The sequence below is a fragment of the Lissotriton helveticus genome, chromosome 12 (genome assembly GCF_964261635.1).
Source record: "Lissotriton helveticus chromosome 12, aLisHel1.1, whole genome shotgun sequence".
In the NCBI taxonomy this organism is placed as follows: Eukaryota; Metazoa; Chordata; class Amphibia; order Caudata; family Salamandridae; genus Lissotriton; species Lissotriton helveticus.
In genome coordinates this window covers 688626771-688646829 of record NC_136073.1, presented here as the reverse complement: position 1 = coordinate 688646829, position 20059 = coordinate 688626771, and the positions used below count along the sequence as shown (strand labels likewise).

The window sequence follows — 20059 nt, the reverse complement described above, 5'->3', positions numbered from 1 at the left end:
AACAGGTGTCATTATAGGAAGGAGAACACAAATACTCTAGCCAAATTGTCATGTGTAATCTCCAAGGAAGTGCTGATCAGTATGAGAATGAAGGACTGTATAGGGGGTGAGAATTTAAGGGTTTCATGGTTTTCTCTACCAGGCACTGCTGTTAAGGGCTCTGTAGGCGTAACATGAAGCCATGTCTTTAAGACCTTTATCATGGGTAGTGGGCGGGTTCAGCGATTCCATACACGGGTGCCAGTTCACAAGTGTCTAAACTCTTGCGGTCTTGGAGTGCAGATATCCCCATTCCAGCATCTCCTGTTTTTCATGTGGTTGATATTTCACACTTTTTTGTTATGTTAATAGGTTGCTGAAAGGTATTCCATTTGTGGAAATTTTAGACGTGTCTTCGAAGGCAAGCCTGTGTTGTGAGGACAGGAGGTGGCTACTGTGATCAACATACCTGGTTGCATCCATGAGACACGCCGCGGCAACAATTGTGACTCTGGGAAGGAAGCAGGCTTTTTTAGGGTACCGTTCCTAGAGGCAAAGTCTGAGATGAAAGCTTTGACCTTCCTAAGCAGTGGAATTTGTTTTTGGCAAATATTATGATGTTTTTTTTTTTTTTTGTTTTTTTTTAAATATCTTTATTCAAAAGTTTTGCCACTTTTTTCTTTTACATCCGGTGTATTTACATCGTTACACAGTTTTTTACAACGAGTACAGATTTGCATTAATATAATAAAAAAAGAAGAAAAAATGCAGATTTAGAACACAAAAACACTGGGCATAAATATAGTACATCCTACATCCTATCTATTAATCTTATAGATCTAACAAATTTCTCGATTACTGCCACAGATATTTTTCCTACTTTTCCATTGCTCAATGGGAACCCATATCTTGCCCCCCAGAGCTTTTGCCTTCCTTCCTTTTCTGTCATATATGGCCCTCTCTAAGTTGTATGTAGATAGTAGTCTTGCTATCCAAGTCTGGAATGACGGTGCTAATTTCTCCTTCCACGCTTTTGCGACAACTATCCTATATGTTGCTGTAACCATAAATAGGAATTCTGGATGAGATATATTTTCCTCTAAGCTTACCCCCAGAATTATCAGCTCCTCAGTTAATTTAGTTTTTATTCCCAGTGATTTCTCCAGAAATTCTTCTATTGTCAATTTTAAAGTGTATAATTGCGGACAGTTTGCAAACATATGTGTTATATTAGCCTGTGTTGAATTACACCTTGGACACGTTATTCCAGTAGAGCCTCCCCAGCTGGCTATTCTGGCCGGTGTGAAATATAGTGAGTAAACTGTTTTATAGTGTTGGGTTTGGAGTGTAGCTGAGCATAAAATAGTTCGACCAAAATCTAAGGAAATTTGTAGGTCTTCCGGTCGTGCCTTTACCTGTTCACTCCATTTATTGCTATATTTCTCTCTGTCATCTATTTTGTAAACTTGTAGCTCTGCATACAGCTGTCTTATTGAACATAAGAGGCTACTTCCCAGGTAATCCATTATCCTACAGCTCTCCATCCCTCCTGCACCCCCTGTTTTAGTATGAAAGTAGCTCCTCACTTGTAGATATTTAAAGAAGCTGTTCCCAGCTATATTATACCTATGCTGTATGTCTTGGAGCGTTAAGATTACTCCCCCTGCATCCATTAGGTCCCCCAATTTCTTGATCCCTTTCTCATCCCATTCCTTCATAGCTGTGTCACAGAAAATGTCCTTGGGGAGATCATTATTCATATAGAGCCTTAAGTACCTATTATACCTTCCCAATCCCAGTTTTTTCTTTATTACTTTCCAAACTTTATAAATCGCACTCAGGGTCTTAAATCTTGTATGTTTAAAGTATGCGAAGTCCACAGTTGTTACTAAAGCGTTTTCTGCCGCTTTACCTAGGAGGGCTTCATATACATTCGCCGGACACTTTCTCCCCTCCTCCTCCTGAGCACTTCCACCTAATAGTCCTTTGGAGTATTGTAGAGCTGTTGCCCAGTAATAGAATCTAAAATCAGGTGCTCCCCAGCCTCCCCTCTCTCGTGGGAGAGTTAAAAACCGGTACGCCCTACGTGTCTTCCCCTGTGCCCAAATTAATTTATTTATTACTGATTCTATTTTGTTAAACCATATACCTTCGATAAAGAGTGGAATTGCCCTGAACAAATATAAAAATTTCGGAAAAGTAACCATTTTAATAAAGTTGATTCTGCCCATAAGAGTCAAGTGTAAGTTATTGACCCTCTCCAGGTTACTTTTGACCTTGGCTAGCAATGGTTCCAGATTTATCTCTACTAATTTTTCTAAATCTGCCGTCACCTTAACCCCCAAATATTTTGTGTCTGAGACAACTCTTACATCTACAAATGTTGTGTGTCTATTCTGAACTACCTGTGTTTTCCCCCTATTTATTAAATATCCAGACACCTCTCCAAATTTTCTTGCCTCCTTTTCTATTTCAACCAGTGACTCCTCTGGTGTCGGTGTTATAACAGCCACATCATCCGCATAGGCAAATAGTTTATACTCTTTTCCGTGTAATAAGACTGGATTAATCCCTCTATTTTTTGTAAGCCTTCTCAGGTAGGGATCTAGATATATTGCGAATAGTAGAGGTGAAGCTGGGCATCCCTGCCTAGTCCCCGTCTGATCTGTACTGCGTTGGAATATGATCTGTTAATACGTATCCTAGCACTAGGCTGTTTATATAGTGCCTGGACTGCAGTTATATATCCTTGCCCTATACCAGCCCACTCCATAGCCTTCCATAGGTACACCCATGAGACCCTGTCGAAAGCCTTCTCGGCATCCAAAAAGATAGCCGCGACAGGGTCACCTAATACCGCTGCAGCATCCAATATAGTAATCAGCTGTCTAGTGTGTTCAGTTGTTCCTTTACCTGGTATAAATCCATGTTGTGTAGGGGAGACCACCCTCTCTATCACCTTACTCAGTCTGTTGGCCAGTGCCTTAGAGAATATCTTTGCATCTGCATTAAGCAATGTAATGGGTCTATAAGAACCCGGCTCAATGGGGGGTTTATCCTTTTTTAGGATCACAATTATATCCGCACCCGCCCAAGATTGAGGGACTATTCTGCCTCCCTGTGCCAAACAGCAAATTGACCAAATATCTTTAGCTAGTACCTCCCAAAAGGTTTTGTAAAATTCTACCGGGATCTGGTCTTGTCCCGTTGCTTTACCAGATGGTAAGTTGAATATTGCGTCCCTTATATTATGATGTTTTTGATGTAAATTGTAAAAAATAGGCTTGGTACTAATGTGAAACTGAGAGAATTTGCAATATATTTTAGAGGAATCCTCAGAGGCCAAAAAGGTCAAAGGACATTGGGCTGTGTAAGTTTTAATGGGTTTGCAAATAATGACCCTTTTTCAGTTACGGTACAAAAGGGGGTGGTGAGGGACGGAGTATCTGAACCAATCAAACACTCACACCCAGTCAACAGATCTGGGTTTAATCCATCACCGTTCTTTAGCCCACTGCCACCCCAGTTCAGACATGGCCATATGCAAATGAGTCTGACCCTGTGCCTCATGGGAACAGTCCAGCCCGAACTGCCAAGCCATGTCTTCCCTGGACCGGATTAAAGCTTCCTAGGACCGGTTTCTGGCATTCCAGCCGTCTTCAGCCAGGCTTGCTTGAATCCAGTGGCAAAGTGAGCAAGGGAATCAACGTCTGAGCATACCCTGCCAACTTATGGCGAACAAAGCGGTACAGAAGGGGGTGGTGATGGACGGAGCATCTGAACCAATCAAACACTCACACCCAGTCAACAGATCTGGGTTTAATCCATCACCCCTTTTGTACCCCTTTTTCAGTTAGGCAGGATTGCTTGGTCTTGGTGGCTCTGCTCTGACACTGATCAGAAGATCTGATTTCCTTCTGGCAGTGAAATAGACTTTAGCTTCAAAGTGCTTTATCTGTGCTCCAGTTGGTGGAAACAAGAGGTTGACACAGCTCTCTCACCCATGCAGTGTGTGCAGACCCAACCATGGTGCTACAGAGCAAACCTCCAAAGTTAAACTAGATTATGGATACCCATTTAGGAAGTTGCCATTACTCGGCTTCTGTGCAGGGGCTTATCAAAAGAGAGGGAGTCTGTTCGCCTTCCTAACAGATTCATCCAAATATCAGGTAAAACTATGCTGGGTCGACTGGCAGTCAACTCAATTTGGCTTCCAGAGCTGGTCTGTTGTGAGGGGAAACCAAGAGGTTCCTCAATAGAACATCGGCCTCTGGGATTCTGGAGGTGCTGGAGCCAGGTCAGTCAAATGTGCAGCTCCCCATGTATGTTTCTGATTCTTCCTCAAAACCCTCTGACTTTTCAACAGTCCTGAGCTGCAGGGAAATCTGTGTTATAATTAGCTTCCCACAAATAAACTAATAATAAAGACTCTGTTGGAAGCCTTCAGAAAGAGGGAGAGAAAGTGAGCACACATTACAGCTGGAGAACTGTGAATTTTGAGTCTTGCTTACACAGAGATTTGAGACTTTTAAAAGAAAAGGTTTCATACAATACTGAACTGACTTAAACCATTGTGTCTTCGCTGAAGAAGATTTCTGACTGGAGCCTTTACTTAAAAGCCGCTCGTAGTTGCATTGCAGAGGAGCCCTTTTGTGCACGCTGAAACCCGCCCTCCATAGACTTGCCTGTGACTTGGGAGCCCGTGTGCTCAGTCACCACCGACATCAAGGAGGCCACTTCCTGGGAGCGGGACTGCGAGGACCAGGAGCGCTTGCGCTACATCATTCCGCGCACCTGGTGCCTCTTCCCGCCCCCTCCTCCCTGTGAGCTTAAGACGACTCGTGGCCCCCGCTCCGCGGGAGCCGCTCGTAGTTGCATTGCAGAGGAGCCCTTTTGTGCACGCTGAAACCCGCCCTCCATAGACTTGCCTGTGACTTGGGAGCCCGTGTGCTCAGTCACCACCGACATCAAGGAGGCCACTTCCTGAGACCGGGAGCGGGACTGCGAGGACCAGGAGCGCTTGCGCTACATCATTCCGCGCACCTGGTGCCTCTTCCTGCCCCCCTCCTCCTACTTAGCCCAGCCCCCTGACGCGTACGCGGGACGCGCGCGGACGGAGGCGCGGGCGAAGACCGGACAAAGAGCGGGCCATTTGAGGCCGTTCGAGTACGGCAGAGTCCGGTCCGGGCCCCCCCCTTTGATTCAGGGAATACAAGACTTCTAACCCCTAGAGTTATGAATACTAGGGAAACCAGAAGCAAAACTACCGCTCTAGCGGCGGCTGGAGCAGTAAAGGGCCCCATTAACACTTACTTCGCCAAAGCAGGCTCGTTACTGATCGAGGAAATTGCGGTACTTGAGCGAAGAATCTCACAGGAGATAGACTGGGTCCGGAGATCCTCAATGGGCCCACTGGCCCAAGCTAGAACTCCTGAAGGTAGATCTGGCCCACCAACCAGCGATAGGACTGATCTAGTACCGTGTACAATCCCAGGCACCACAGTAACTGATTTGGAGCTCACCACCGAAGTCCCGAGTGAATTCGGGGACATGAGTTTAATGGCCTTACCAAGCACTCAAATCCCCCAACCAATATTAGCCAACAACGCAGAGGCAACTAACGACAATGAGCCGAGCCTAGAGAGAGACAGGGGTGTAAGAGAAGGGGCAATACAAAAAAAACACAGGGGGGTCCAAAGTAAAGTGGATAAAGGGATAAATTCTCCTAAACTTACACAACCGAGAGACAAAGGAGTCATTACTGCCGGCATGCTAGAGAAGTCTGCAGTGACAGCCTCCCCTAGAATAAATACTACCATGCCATCGCTACCGCCTACTAACACTGTTCTAGTGGATAATTCCTCCGATGATATTACAATGGAGGACATAGGCGCACTCCTCAGATCTTTATTGAGCCCCCTAGAAGCTACACTGATCAAGATAGAAGCTAGATTAGTCACTATCGAGAAATCCACCGTCCAACTTGCAGACCTAAGGAAGTTGGATAGTAGTGGAGCTAAAGTTGTAGCAGGAAACCAGGAACCAGAGCCCACTAAGGGAAATGGTCCACCCACAGTTACAAAGAGTAGTGTACCACCCACAATCCCCAAAACCCTACAAGTTGATCCAAAGAAAACATTACACCCCCGAACACCAATAACGTTCAAACTCCAGTAAACCATAGCTCAACTGCCACACCTAAAATAATTCCCCCTCCCAAAGATACTCCTCTGCCCCTGAATGATTTAAAGGGCGATCCACCAGTCACTGGAGAGAATTCATATCCCACCCGCAAACAGAGACCTGTTAATCTCCCCCCAGAAGCAGCCCCCTACACCCTGGTTCTTGCGGGTGTACCGGAATTAAAACCACAATCATTTGAATCAATAACTTCACTCAAGAACAAAGTCATTAGTTGGCTCTCCCTAAATAGACCACTTCCGAGAGGAACAACCAGTGACATCTCCATGGCCAGACGGGTCCCGTGGGTGGGTTATACCAGAAAATCTATGAGGGGAGATTGCATCCTGGTTACCTTTAAAGAGCAGAACACAGCTGCATATATCTGCTCTTGGGGCCCTGATGATTCGGATAGTAACATTCTACCACTTCCCTTATCCTTTTTCTATCCTTCTAGCCTCTACAAGCTAGAGGATCAGAGATGGGGCCATCATCAAGAACTACTGGAGGATTGGGAAAGTTGCTATAGGGAGAGAAACACCCCACAACATCATAGGGGACGATCATTAGACCACTGCCCACCGTACGGGGAGGAGGTTGGCTGGGAACCGGTCTCAAGGAGGAGGGGTGCTGGAGGGGGATATAGGAGAGGAATCCCAGGGCCGAACAGAACTCATTACCCAGCCTATCTACCTACTCACAACAGATATAGTACTCTGGAGATGGTAGATTGACAGCAGGACTCAATTGAGTATGACCTCCAAGTATCCCCTAGGTCGGAGCCTAATGTAACTCCACTACCCACCACACCTATTACACAGACCAGGGCAAACATTAATAACATATGGAACTTAATTCGGCTCATGAAGCAAGTATGGTGGACTTCACCGTGATCCCTACTAATATAATAACCGACACGAGTCATTCCACTATATGTCAATTGGTGCCCATGGAACATAATACTAATAATCTGCCAAACATAGGACCAGCCCCTACCGAACTGATCCCATTAACCATTATCTCATGGAACGTGGCAGGTCTACCTAATAAAATTGACTCCACGGACTGGGGCTCCTATATTAGCTCCAAAAATATATTACTTTTCCAAGAGACTTGGGCACGCGAGGAATTAACATTCCAAGGCTATGCAGCCTTTGCTAAGCCTGCTAAGTGGGGGGGAAGGGGCAGGCCATCGGGAGGACTTTCGACTTGGGTAGCAACGGACCTAGGTTGTCATGCTACCTGCATAGAGACCGACTCGGACGATATACTGGCTGTCCTACTAGAGTGGCCAAATACCTCGAAGCTGCTAGTTATCAATCTATATTCTAGGCCTGTAGCGATGTCAAAAGAATCCAAGACTATAGATGAACTTTCGGTGTTCCTAGAAGGCATTCCATGGGAACTGCCATGTCTGGTGGGTGGTGATTTAAATTCACAGTATGAACCTCTTCCCGGCCTACGAGATGGCCCCTCCTTCGAGGAAGATTCATGCTGGCTTGTACCAGAAACAGTGTCTCCCCCTCTTAGGGCTTGGAACCCCCTGGCCTTGCAGATAACTGCCCTTACCTTAAATCAAGGTCTAAGGGCCTGTAACGGCCGCTGTAAATCAGACATTCCCAGCTCTTACACCTACAATAAAACCGGTAGTGAATCACGATTGGACTACATTCTGGTCAAATTGTTTATGTGGCCAAATATAGTAGACTTCAATGTCACTGAAAGAAGGGATAGTGACCATAACGCCCTGGAATTAACGTACTCCATACCGGGGCGTGAGGCCACATCGTATGGAACGGACAAAGACAAGTCGGGGCTACTACTCGAAAATACTCGGAGGAAAGTGAAGTGGGAGAAGCTGATTAATAGTAGAGATAGAATACCACAGCTATATGCAAGGATTATCCCGGTTTTGGAGAGGGCATTCCAGCTAGGGAGGGAGGCGCAAGATGCTGTCATTAGAGGAAAGCTTGCACAGGTTCATGTAGATATATGCAGCTCCCTTGAGCAGGACCTGTTCGCTTTGACAGGAATAAGAAAGGCCTCCCTCCTAAGACGAATTGGTACAATGCCACCTGTAGGGAATCCAAGGCCCAACTGCTACTTGCTATCAAGGGAGGACACAGCAGGGAGGAAATCCAAGCCAGGAGAAGATCCTATAAAAAACTCATTGAGCATGCAAGGGCGGAATGGGATCAGGATTACTGGGAAAACCTCGTTAGATCACTAAGCAATAGAGACTCGCGCAAATTTTGGCGTATAGTCTCGAATGGCACTGAGGAATTATCCACAGCAATCGAACCTAATATAGCCCCCACGATATGGCAGACCCACTTCGAGGCGCTGTACTGTGAAGAAGAAGGGGCTCCTAACGTACCCGATAATAGTAAGACCTCTGAGCAAACTGGGGCTCTCTTCACTGAAAAAGAGGTAAGGCTGGCCATTACTGGCCTAGCCACAGGGAAAGCCCCTGGCCTTGATGGGGTGCCTGGGGACCTGTTTAAGCAGGAACCAGGGATATGGGCCCCATATCTCACATTGATCTTTAACGCCATCCGGGAGGGAATGGAGGTTCCGGATACTTGGCTGGGAGCAGAGGTGGTCCCAATTTATAAAAAGGGGTCGCCTCTGCTCCCAGCCAACTACCGTCCTATCAGTCTAATCGACATATCCCAAAAGCTCTTTGGGAGACTAATCTTGAACAGGCTACAGGCTTGGATAGAGGAGTCGGACATCTTATCCCCCTACCAGGCTGGTTTTAGACAGGGTGTGTCGACTGTGGACCAAATATTTAGGCTGAACCTCCTTTATTGGAGAACAGCCGTGATAGAAGGGGGCACATTATATACTGTTTTTATAGATCTCTGTGCCGCCTTCGACTTGGTACCCAGAGCGAGGTTGTGGAAGGTCATGGAGGAGCTGAACGTGCCCGGAGAAATTTTGGCAATCTTGATGAGGCTACATTATAACAACTATGCTCGTGTGCGGTGTGGCAGAGGTGGCAAATTAACCGAAAGGTTCCCCGTTCGCAGGGGGGTAAGACAGGGTTGTGTGCTCGCGCCGACCCTGTTTTGCCTCTTTGTGAACGGGGTTGTTGCTCACCTGAACAGGATTGCAAATACCGATGCCCCGAAACTGACAGGCAGCAGGGTGCCCGCAATTATGTTTGCGGATGACACCCTGCTGCTGTCTAAATCTCCTATGGGCATCCAACGTGTTCTGGACGGTTTCTTGCAATTCTGCTCTGAGCGAGGACTCGAAATCAACCCACAAAAGACCAAATACATGATTTTAAATCCTAACCCCCACAATCGAGCCCCACCCTGGCTAGGCACAGTTCAATTAGAACGAGTACACACCATTGAATACTTGGGGATCACTCTTAATGAACATCTAACGTGGGCGCCTCACCAGACCAAAGTGACCATCAAAGTAGCACAGTTGGCGGGTGGCACTAGGCGACTGGCGAACAAATCTCCTTATCGGCCACTTACCCCAAATATTAATATTTATAAAACCCAAGCCCGGGCGGGTGTCACATATGGGGGCGAGCTGTGGGGACACATTCAATTGTCTAAATTACAATCAACCGAAAATAAATTTTTGAGACAGATTGTAGCCCTCCCACAGAGCACTCCACTTCTTCCCCTTAGATTGGACTTGGGAATCCGACCAATAACGGAGGAGTTGGGTCTCAAACCCCTGACATTCTGGAGGCGACTGTGGAGTAGCCCTGATCTTATCAACTACAGAACTGAGCTACAGGAATTTCTGCAGTTACATAATGCCAGAAGAATTCCGTGGTTGATGTACGTCAAGGGAATGCTGGAGGACATTGGCCTTCCGGAACTATGGTTGGACCCTATTAACACTTGCCCTAGGACTCCAAAAAAGGAACTTGTAAGAGCCTATCAAGATCTGAAGCTCACCAGAGCCATAGAGGGCACACGAGAGGGATCTCTGACCCATTTGTTCATGAAGGCCAAAGATTCTTATTTTCTTGAAAGTGCGCTAGACGTAATGTCTCCGGTTCTAACGAGGAAACTCTTTCTCCAATGGAGATACGGAATTCTCCCCCTAGCATCATTCACTGCATCCTGGTCTTCCCGCTCCTCAACAGAAACCTGCCCGGTATGCGCACACCCAAAGGAGAATGACGCTCATGCAGTCTTTTTTTGCAAGGGCTATGAGAGGAGCAGGAAATATTGGCTGGTCCCCCTACTCCGAAACCTGGGTTTTAGATCCTTCCAACCTGCCTACAGAGTCTTAAAAACAGACCTTTCCCCTACTGTGGTTTTTGCCCTGTCCAAATTTCTAACTTCTATGTGGTTCATTCGAAGCCGATGGGTAAAAAGACTTATATAAAAAACTTGCAGTTTTTAGACAGAATGAATTCACGGCACTCGTTTTATTATTATTCTTATTATGCGATCACTATTGTTGTTTAATACCTTTTTAAACTTTGTATAAATGAATGTATCTTTTATGATCTGTGATCGAAATAAAGATTTCTTGAATGAATGAAAAATATCAGGTAAAACTATGCTGGGTCGACTGGCAGTCAACTCAATTTGGTTTCCAGAGCTGGTCTGTTGTGAGGGGAAACCAAGAGGTTCCTCAATAGAACATCGGCCTCTGGGATTCTGGAGGTGCTGGAGCCAGGTCAGTCAAATGTGCAGCTCCCCAAGCATGTTTCTGATTCTTCCTCAAAACCCTCTGACTTTTCAACAGTCCTGAGCTGCAGGGAAATCTGTGTTATAATTAGCTTCCCACAAATAAACTAATAATAAAGACTCTGTTGGAAGCCTTCAGAAAGAGGGAGAGAAAGTGAGCACACATTACAGCTGGAGAACTGTGAATTGTGAGTCTTGCTTACACAGAGATTTGAGACTTTTAAAAGAAAAGGTTTCATACAATACTGAACTGACTTAAACCATTGTGTCTTCGCTGAAGAAGATTTCTGACTGGAGCCTTTACTTAAAAGCCTCCATTAACCTAATTACTGGTTAAAGTGTGGTAGTTTGGCGGCTCATCTATACCAGACTTCGCCTCAGCCACCACACTGTGCTACGCACAAGACATATATCGTTTTGGCTGTTGTACTCTTCCCCCAACAGATTGTCTTTGCTGATGAGATGGTTTCTCTGTAGGCCAGCAGACGTTCACATGTGCTTTCTTTCTCTTTCTTTCCATTTTCTTTCTTTATCTACCGTTTTTCTCCTTCCTGCATCCTTCCTGTAGAGCTACTTGGTAAGTCAAATATGTCCCATTAATCATGCTCCTTGCCCTGCTGTCCCAGTCTCATCCATCATGCTTTCCTAACTTGTTGCTGGTGATGGGCTTCCTGCTGTCCTACTCCAGGGTTATGCTTCTGATTTTTCTGCTGTGCTCCTGCTGGTCCAGTTCTACTTTCCTCTCCCTGGTGTCACATTTCTCACTGTCTTCCTTTAGTCATACTTCTTGCATTCATGCCCCAGAACCCTCCTCTCTCTCCTTGCCCAGAATAATGCTTCTCGCTTTCCTGTCCCGTTGGCATGCTTCTTTCTCCTTTGATAGTTTTGTTTTGCTTTCTGCTCTCATTTCCCAGAGTCCTACTTCTCACTCCCCTGTTCCTGCAGCATGCTTCTCCTCCTCGAGAGTAGTGTTCTTGCCTTCCTGTCCCACAGAAATGCTTCTCTTGCAGTCATTGCTCTTCCTGAACTGTCCTAAAGTGAAGCTTCTTGCTCAACTGCCTTAGAGCCCCCTTCCTTCCACTGATGTATAGTAATGAGGTTCCTTTCTCTCTTGTTCTGGAGTTATGCTTCTTGCTCTCCTGTCCCAGAATCACCTTCTTTCCTACCCAGTTCCAGCATCAAGCGTCTTAAGCTCCTGTCCCAAAGAAGTCCTTCCCCTGTTGTCATGTCCCCATTATTACACTGTTCCCTCTCTGAAGATCCCGCTTTCCTCGTGCATGTTGTTCTTTTATCACGGGGGCAGTGGGCTCACTCTCCTATCCGAGAGAACCGTTTCGCTCTCCTGCCCTGTCCTTAGTGTCCTGAACCTCGTTCTTTTGTCTCCCAGTAGTCATGGTAGAGTCCTTCCAGGTCATGGTTTCGTGCTTCTCCCACCTCTGATGTATCACCACTGGCATTTTATCCCTCTGTCTGCAATTCCCATTGGAATCACTTCCCACTGCCTCCCAGGTCTCTGGGCCATGCTTGTCCAACCCCTTTCATGTATTGAGCGCCATGCTCTTTCCCTCCTAAGGAATTCCAGTGCCAAGCTTCTCTTAAACTGACCTTCCAGAGTGCCTTGTGTCTCACACACTGACATCCTCCATGAGACTCACCACTGTCTTCCCTGGTATTTCACCGCAACCCCTGATATTTCACCAGTGTCGTCATGAGACGCACCACTGTCTTCCCTGGTATTTCACCGCAACCCCTGATATTTCACGGGTGTCGTGCTTCTCACCCTTCCCTGATATTCACTGGTGCCGTCCGTGATATACACTAGCGTCGCGCCACAAAAATGTTCCCTTGATATGTCACTGGTATCATGCTTCTCAACGGGGGCTGTAGGCTTTTCACACCTATCAATTATACATTTCTACTTAAAAGAACTTAACAAGAAAGTACCAAACACAGAGCATTGAACCTAGTCTGCATATTTGGTATTCCCCAGTTACATTAAAGACTCGACACCGGGAGTCAGTACATCGCAGGTTAGTTTTCGAACTCGTACGTTCGGAGTCACTACTTTCCATGAAACATTATCTGACAGGTAAAAAATATTATTAAAAACAATATAAAGTTCTAAACCTTAAGCTATACATATATGAAATATATTTTTTGCACTGGAAAACTCAAAAATTAAAGTGAAACATATATTTAAATACACCTAAGATATTGCCCAGAAAAAAAGGTTACGGTGCAGTTATGGTTACAAATTAAAACTGAAAACCATAGAAATTCGCTAGTTATGATTAGGACCATAATCCGTGACACTCATGCAACATCGATGCAAACCATAATTTGCACGCAATATGCAGTGCTCATAACATTACTCTTAATTAAACGTGTTGTAAATCATTTTACAGATGAGATTTCATTTCAAATTACCCTTACCACTTACACAGCGACAACTAGGAATGTGCTAGCATTTATTGTGCACTAATGTTTTGTTTAAATACATTTTGCTCTTTGGTATTGTTATTTATTGGTATACATATTGTGAGGCCATAAGCATTACATTTGTTATGCGAGTTATGGTTTGTAGGCTGTTGTGTGAGGTATGAATTGTGGTCCTAACCATAACTTGCACATTTGAGTGTTTTTTTTGGTTGTAAACTGTAACCATAATTGCACTTTAACTGTGTATTTAGGTACATTTCTGAGTTTAAAAAAAACCTATGTTGTGGTTTTATAACAGCTCTAACTATAACTACACTTTTACCCTTTTCAGTGATTTCTTTTCATCGTATACCACACCCAGGCGCTCTATGTGCCCAACCCTTATTGAGCAGTTGCCCAGCTGCAATCAGCCTTCAGATGTGTTCAGCAGGGTTTGGCTGCAGGGCATGGCCTCTAGCGTAGCCCGGCTTCCAGCCCTCAGCAGGCAACCAACCCCCACAGCACACAGCTTTTGGCTACACACAGCAGGGGTTGGCCACAGGGCCTGATGTCCAGTCAGACCATGGGCCTAACCCTGTGCCAGTGACTCTACCCCCCGCTGCACTTGACCTTTAGCCTCCTACCTCTGGTCGAGCCCTTCACCCAACCTGCTAAGGGCTGCCAACACCTGCTAGCATGGCTGCCCTTTGCCCAACATTCCGCGGGCGGACAACCCCTGCTGCACGTAACCTTTAGCTGTGCACAGCACAGATTGGACTTGGGGCCTTTGGCCATGCACAACTTGGGCTGGACACAGAGACTGGATTGTAGCTAAGCTTTTCTCCGAGCCCGCCATATGTGGGAACATTTTTGTGTGACCATTGGCCAAGTGCAGCAGTAAGGCACAGCATATTTTATTTCCCATTTTCTTCCTGGATTAGTGGATACAGTGACCCTTCCTATGTCTGTGATTCACAAATCCCAAGATAAAAATATGTCTTTTATTGCCGCTCTTACCTTTGGTGCTACACACATGTCCCTGTGAGTCACAGTGTACTCAACCTGCCCCTTTATGCTCTTTTTCTTTTGATTTTTCCTAACACTGTGGTCAGTGCACAGTGTGGAGTAATGGTGGCAGAACATGGTAGATTTGGCAAATCCTTGATTCACAAATTCGCAAGGCATTCATTCCTCTGTGGATTCATAATGTTCGATGGTATTAACAATCCAGATATCGCTAATATTTCAGTGCTTCACTCCCTGCCCAAGCAATTTGTAAAATGCAAATTTCTCGAAAACATCTGAATAGATTTACACTAAACTACACTAAGGCACTTCCTTGAGTAAATGTCTATCGTCATGCCAAGTTTGGTGTAATTTAATCCAGCCATTTTTTCTGTAAGGAAGAACAAAGAATCCTTTAGGAATTAAAATTGAGAATGTCACTTTTAGCACCACCTCTTTTTCTTTGCCACACCTCGACAAATCTCTACGAAACATACCAGGAAGAACCCAAAGGCGTCTTTTGGAAAGTTTCATGCAGATTTGTCAAACAGCTTAAAAGTTTGTAAGAAAATAAAGGCCTTTTATATAGAAAGATAGATGGATAGTTGGATAGATAGATAGATAGATAGATAGATAGATAGATAGATAGATAGATAGATAGATAGATAGATAGATAGATAGATAGATAGATAGATAGATAAATAGATAGATAGATAGATAGATAGCACAATGGCAGTCACTACTGTGTTGTCATGATATGGTACAGTCACACTTTCCATTGAAAAGGCATTTTTTGTTTTGACTATACCTTTATTTCCCATGGACAGATTATCATAAAAGTCGTTTTGCATCAGTAAGAAAGGAATATGTATCAAAATTGTATATTGCGTATACCTAATTGCGAATTTCTGAGAATCGCAAATAGCTAATCGCAATTCACAATGTATGAACCTCAATGAGTTTCATCTAGCATTTCCTAGGCGGTCGCAAATCGCTCTACCTCATTAGTATTGATGAGGTAGATTGCAATTAGCGACCCCCTAGGAATCGCTAAAATCACAGAGATGGTGGCCTGCTGGGGTCAGCAGACCACCATGTCCGTGATTGCTTTTAAATAAAGCAATCTTTTTTTTTTTTAAATACAACCCGTTTTCCTAAAAGGAAAATGGGATGTGTTTCAAAACCAAAATGAAAAGTTTTCTTTTCCTTTTATAAGAGTAGGCAGTGGTCCGCAGGGCCACTGCCTGCTCTTAAAAAATGTTGTAACAAACATTCACAAATGGGAAGGTGTCCCCAAGGGACCCCTTCCCATTTGCGAATGGGTTACCACCTACTTGAAGTAGGTAGTAAAATGTGAATGTTTTGTGACCGCATTTCTGTCACAAAACATTCCTACATACTGATGTGATTTGGTATTAGGAAGCGACGCCCCTTTCCTAATAGCGAATCGCAAACCCATTTTGTTATTCGGTAACAGGTTACCGAATCGCAAAATGGGTTTTGATACATGTAAAAAGCTTTTTTTGCGTTCGCAAACGGGCAGATTCTGCGAATCAGCCTGTTTGCAAACGCAAAATAGCTTGATACATGCAGCCCTTTGTTTAAAAAAAAATGCAGATTTTCATTAAAATAGTGACTTTTACCAAACAAAAACGCTATGGTTGAGAAAAGACTTTTCTGGGATGCCCAATTAGATGCTACAGACCCTGTGGCTAGCCCCTCAACCCCTGCTGAACGGTAAACAACCTTTACAACGCAACTTTTACCACGCAGTGCCTTTACAACGCAACTTTTACAACGCAAACTATTACAACGCATTGCGCTGGGGGGGCGCTCTAGGATAGGGAATAGGTTTAATGTACTATCCAACACCTTCCCTACTATCCACGGGGACTGGAGTTGGAATAGTAAATTAAACAATTCACTATCCAGCGCCTAAAAGCACTATGCGTTGTAAAGGTATGCGTTGTAAAACTTGTGATGTAAAGGTAGGCGTTGTAAAAGTATGCGTTGTAACGTCATACATCCCTGCTGAACATGTCTGAAGGCTCTGCACTACCCTTATTGGATGCATGGGAGGTCGGTAAAGTGGATTATTATGAAACAAAACCTAGAAATTCAATGAAAAAACAATTGTTAAATGTTAGTTATGGTTCAGTGAATGGAATCTCTAAAAACCCATGAAATTCACCAGTTTTGGGATGCAAAGTACACCATAACACAGGGTACCTAAGATGCGCACTACTCCACTTCGCCCATGGTATAAGAAACAAAACGGCAGTGGCAGCTGGGGACATTTGAAAGTGGTGCACGTAAACATTTGTTATGACTTTTATGTAGTGAGCGGCTCAGGCAAGCTTAATGGACAAATGTGGGGTTCAGGCTGGATCCTCCTCTATAGAAATACATTTTTTTTTAAATCTGCACATCTTTAACCACCTCTCTTTCCTCTTCAGCACCCTTTCACTCTTCCCTGAATGCACTTCCTTGCATCTCCCTCACTTCACCACTTCCAAATCTACACTGCACTCACTCACATTTGAGCAATTTATTTACTTTTGATGATTTTGCTCTAAATATTTTGCCATTTGTGCACCCCCTTCACACACATTTTCACACAATTGCAATTACAACTGGAATACATGACCATTGTTCTGTGTGCTCTGCAGAGAGGCCAACCCACTGACAAGCACTTTGCTTTGGCTTCAGCATTAGCATCAAAGCTCTCAATGAAAGTCCCTCATAAACACCTGCACAGCTCTAAGTATGCATGGAAAACAAATACAGACAGAAACACAACATGATTAAATAGCTAACTCTAGAGGAAGGCAAGATTAAGTAAAACTTGACATAATAGAGGAACTAAATTGCTGACATGCAGTGCCTTAACGTTTTTAACACTCATTTTTCATAAATCAATCCATGTTTTTAACATTTATGTTGTTAAGGGCATGAAGATTGGGCCAGTTTTAATGTCATACAGTGGATAACTGTCTATTGTAAGCACATATCTCTACTTTTCCCTTGACTCAGATTTTTGGATCAACAGCACAAGGGAACAAGAACACTGGCCTGCTCATCTTTTGCATCCGTTTCACGGGGGAACAAATGCATCAGCTTCACTTCTAACGAGGCCAGCGACATGAAGCCAGGGCCTGGGTGTCACAGTAGGGGAAGTTAGCGTGGCGAGGGGTCTCAGCACAATATACATAACAGAAGATTAGCATTCTAACACTTACCATTACAGAGAACAAGGCACCAAAACACACGTGCATCCTACGTGTGAGGAATGGGAAAGGGTGGGATCTATGCCTGTGAATGACGGACGGCTGCTCTCACACAGGGATGGAGACTCTAACGCCCCAAACCATGACGCTGGCAGCATCATTGCCCTATAGAGAATACTGCCATAGACTATAATGGTATTGATTCATTATGAAGGGCTTTAGAACAGTAAGGACTGTGTCGTGAGTCCCAGCTCAAAATTTGATCTACTGCCTGGCTTCCGTCTCCTGATTCAGAGTGAGGCACGGTAGGCAGTCTGGGACAGACAGCCCAGACTTAAATACATTGATTTGTTTAGAGATACGATTTTATCTCTAAATAAATCAATCTTTTTTATTTCTTCGGCAATGTGAATGAAATCATTTCAGGGGAGCACAACCCCAGAGCCCTAATGGAGAATCCGCCCATGCAAAACAGACTGCCAAGAGCAAAACATGGCAGGCACCGTTATTTATGGTGTGAGCTGCCATAACTAGCTAATGTCTGGGATTTTCCGGTTTTGCATTTGTTGAACCATAACTAACTTGTAATTGTTTTTTCAGCGAATATATAATTAATATCTATAGGTATTTATAAAACATAAAAAAATTTACTGACCTGTGAATTAATAACACTCCCCACATTGTGACACCTGATGCGGCGACTCTCGATGTAGTGACTCCCAATGTACTAAACTGCAATGCTGTGACATCCGTCTGCATATTACGGGGTGAGTGCGCAGTCGAATGAATAGCTATTGCACTGGAACGTTATGAAGATAGGATTAACTTTTCGCAGCGCCAATGTGAGAAAAAAGTCCAGTACCTTTGAAAACACTAGCAGGGAGACCTACACCAACCCACGTAGCCGGGGCAAATATTAAAAGGTGCCTTTACTAACCTGTGCTGTGGTTTCTAGAGGCTGAAACCATGCATGCTAGTTTAAGGATTACATAGAGTCTACACTTTTGCTGATTACCTGAGGACCCATGATTGTTGGCAGCAGGTCTCCTGTGCTTGCTGTCCTAGTCGGTCAGTCATTCTAGGTTCCCTTCCACTTGTTGTTCCCCCTTCTCACTCACTCATTGTGAGCTGCCAAATCCATTAAGGAGCTTCTAGACTTTACCCGGCCACAATAACTACTGCATTGACCTTCCCACTTTTAGCATGTCCCCCCCCCCCCAGACCTAAGATGCCAGAAGAGAAATCTTACCAAAACTACATTCTCCAGACATGCTTCTTGCTTCCTGACTGCTAGCCGTGTCCCCAGTCTAATGCCTCTCACTCTTCTCTCATGTCCATGCTCTCATGCTTTGCTGTTTCCTGACTGTGAAGTATCCTTCTTGCTCTGCTGTTCAAGAGTTATGCTTCCCTCTCTTCTTTAACTGGGGTTGGGGACTGTACTCATTGCTGTCAATGCAAAGGAGTTAGGTGGAGGAATGTATGACCATAGCTTGTAGACTTAACATAGCAGATGATTCACCCTCAACTAAAATCTAAATCTAACATTGAAAATGGCGGGAAGAGCTCTGCAACCCCCAGTAGGTAAGTGGAAGAGTGAATGAGTTTGTGTTTTCTCTGAATCACCTATAGATGACTGCGGAAATGAGTTTTTAGTTTCAGTGCTTGTGATAGGTGCCTATGTGCCCCACTAAACGCTGGTGAGAGCAGCTTAATTTGTTAGGGTGCCTTCAACGTCTGGACCCACCCCCTTATCCTAGCACTTATTAAGAAGTAGAGCAAGACATTCTTTGACTCGTTTGCAGTCATGTGGTGCTTGTTAGTTTGAGATGTTCAAAAGTAAACCTGGAAAGGCCTATGGTCTGGCCTGCTGTACTTTTGGCACTTTTGATTTTCGCCTGTGCGTGGTATGGCGTCCCCGCGGCATTGGGCCTGGTGGAGATGCTACATGCCTTGGCCGACTGAAGCAGTCCATCATGGGTGTGGCCACTGGGGGAAGGGGTGATTAGAAAGAGCTGCCAACAAAGTTTCAAATGTGACAAAGGTGTCCTCTAATATGGCGCAAGATTTCTGACCATTTCAGTTGGCTCTTCTTCTGCCCCGCCCCCTCTCTCAGGAAAGGGGGACCTGCAGCCACAGCTAGACAGCGCTCTCCAGGACGTCAACGACATGTACCTGCTGATGGAGGAGACGGAGAAGCAGGCAGTGCGGAGGGCTCTGATCGAGGAGCGGGGGCGCTTCTGCACATTCATCACACTTCTGCAACCAGTAGTGGTAGGTACAGCACTCCTTCCCATCTTCTTCCCCTCTGGACCTCTCACCAGATTAATAAAGATAGTCATGCTGCTGTTTTTATTCACATCAATGGCAGGGTTAGATAAGGGAAATCCAGTAAGAGGAGTCATTGTAAATGTCATATATGTGGATATCCAGTTTGATGTACATTGACAATGACCATTGTTTGACATTCCTGTTGCAGCATGTCAGAGGATGGTTGTACTGGGTGTGTTCTTGAATCTTACTGTCTACAAACATGCCTAGCCTGGCTTCTCCTGCAATATAGGTGGCCATCACATGGTC

The 20059-nt window shown here is 44.8% G+C and overlaps 1 protein-coding gene across 5 annotated transcripts in view; it reads left to right on the top strand.

Annotated features, from left to right (window-relative positions):
• Positions 1-20059, top strand: part of MTSS2 (MTSS I-BAR domain containing 2) — a 350756-nt gene that overhangs the window by 285385 nt on the left and 45312 nt on the right. For 3 of the 5 annotated variants that reach the window (XM_078671281.1, XM_078671279.1, XM_078671277.1), the window contains exon 7: positions 19563-19753. In XM_078671281.1, coding sequence (XP_078527407.1) covers positions 19563-19753 — 191 coding nt within the window. The remainder of the gene's footprint in view (positions 1-19562; positions 19754-20059) is intronic. The other 2 variants (XM_078671280.1, XM_078671278.1) reach the window with 1 other exon arrangement.